At 64.8% G+C, this 1,698-nt stretch overlaps 2 protein-coding genes across 2 annotated transcripts in view; one reads left to right on the top strand and one right to left on the bottom strand.

Moving 5' to 3' along the window:
• The window catches only part of AMSG_05881 (uncharacterized protein), a gene marked incomplete at both ends in the record, with an annotated part of 1,223 nt that extends 1,048 nt beyond the window's left edge, over positions 1-175 (top strand). Inside the window, 2 exons of the mRNA XM_013901813.1 lie at positions 13-108; positions 164-175. Coding sequence (XP_013757267.1) covers positions 13-108; positions 164-175 — 108 coding nt within the window. The remainder of the gene's footprint in view (positions 1-12; positions 109-163) is intronic.
• Positions 176-1,602, bottom strand: AMSG_05880 (N-acetylglucosamine kinase; the record flags this gene model as incomplete). The annotated part of the gene is made up of 2 exons (XM_013901812.1): positions 176-1,158; positions 1,546-1,602. 2 exons carry the CDS (start codon positions 1,600-1,602, stop codon positions 187-189), a joined length of 1,029 nt encoding a protein of 342 aa, XP_013757266.1. The 3' UTR covers positions 176-186.
• Between the last annotated feature and the right edge of the window lie 96 nt (positions 1,603-1,698).

The raw sequence follows: 1,698 nt of genomic DNA, 5'->3' as shown, positions 1-1,698 counted from the left end.
TCGGCCTCCGAGTCGGTTGCGCTCGAGGCAACCCGGCGCCGCGGCTCGACATTGCTCGGTGCGCTCCCGAGCCGGCTGCGCCGGATTGCCGAGGACGAGCGTCCGACAGTCTTCCACGTCCCGCTGGCCGAGGCCGGGCCGGCCGGGGAGGCGTCCGACGCAGCGTCTGGCGTGACCGGCGCGCACTCATGACTTGCCGCCCGCCTGTGGAGGGTGGCTGTACAGCACGTCGACATACGGCGACGGGTCGTACGCCAGCTCGATGCCGCCTTTGATGGCGGCCATGCGCGCCGCTCCCACTGCAGAAGTCTCGGAGAGCGTGACAAGCGTAAATGCGTCCAGACTACGCGTCGGCGAGCCGCCGGTTAGCGTCGTCACAAACGCGTCGCAGAGCAGATCCCATGACTGGAAGACCGAGCCAGTGGCGACAATGACCAACCCACCGGGGACTTTGGTCATGGATACCGGCAGACGCGGCGCAAGCGCGCACACGTGCCGTGCAAGCAGTCGGCCGGTTCGCGCAAAGAGCGCAGCGCAGAGCTCGTCGCCATCGCGGGCTGCGACCGAGAGCTTGGCCGTCAGGCTTGCAATGCGCGCCTTCTCGAAACTCGAGTACATGATGGGCAAGAGGCCCTCAAGGACCGGGGTGGCGTCGTCAGGCGCGGCAAGACCAAAGTGCTCGATCACCACCGCCGTCGCCCGCGTCGGGTCCATGGCCGCCAGCGGGTCGTCCTCGACCATGAACCCGTCCATGGCCCGCAATAGCGTCTTGAGCGTAGTCGACGCGAGATCGTACGCTGAGCCATCGTCGCCAAGTAGGTGGCCCCACCCGCCGACGCCACAGCGCGAGCCGTCCGGCAGCACCGCCCGGCAGTTGGAGCCGGTGCCCGAGATGAGACACACCCCGGTGGCCTCGGGCGTTGCGGCCGCAATCGGGCCCATCGTGTCGTTGACGCACAGTAGTGTGCCAACCAGCCCGCACCCGCCCTCTGGATGGGCAAGAACAGCCTCTGTCAGCTTCTCGGCCATCTCACCCTTTTCGCCTCCCGACAGCGCAAGACCCAGCGCGGGAATCGGAAGCTGGGCGCCATCGAGCTCGTCCACCGCCTTGCGCACCATGGTCACGATCTCATCGGCCACAGCCTCTGGTGATAGCAGCTGCATCCCGTGTGCGTGAGTGCCATACCACAACAGCAGAGAGAGCGGTGTGTGCGATGAGTGGAATGTGTGCGATGAGTGGAATGTGTGCGAGGAGTGGAATGTGTGCCATGAGTGGAAGGTGTGCGATGTGTGCGATGTGTGCGATGTGTGCGATGAGTGTGGAATGTGTGCCATGAGTGGAAGGTGTGCGATGTGTGCGATGTGTGCGATGTGTGCGATGAGTGTGGATTGTGTGCGATGAGTGGAATGTGTGCGATGAGTGCGGTGTGTGCGATGTGCGTGATGTGTGCGATGTGTGCGATGTGTGCGATGCGTGGAATGTGTGCGATGAGTGCCACGAGTGCGTGTGACAGCCGGAGAGGGAACTGGGGGAGAGGGACGTACATAGGGGTTGGTGCAGCCACCAACAGAGCGGGCGAGTACAGCGCCTGTGGTGTCCATGATCACACATCGGGAGTGGGTGGCACCACTGTGTGGGAGGTGGGGGGAGGGGTGAGTGAGGGAGGGCGAGTGAGTGAGGGGTGTGTGGGGGGGGGG

Source organism: Thecamonas trahens, assembly GCF_000142905.1.
Source record: "Thecamonas trahens ATCC 50062 unplaced genomic scaffold supercont1.27, whole genome shotgun sequence".
NCBI lineage: Eukaryota > Apusomonadida > Apusomonadidae > Thecamonas > Thecamonas trahens.
The sequence above is the reverse complement of the archived record's forward strand: the minus strand, read 5'-3'. Positions and strand labels throughout refer to the sequence as shown.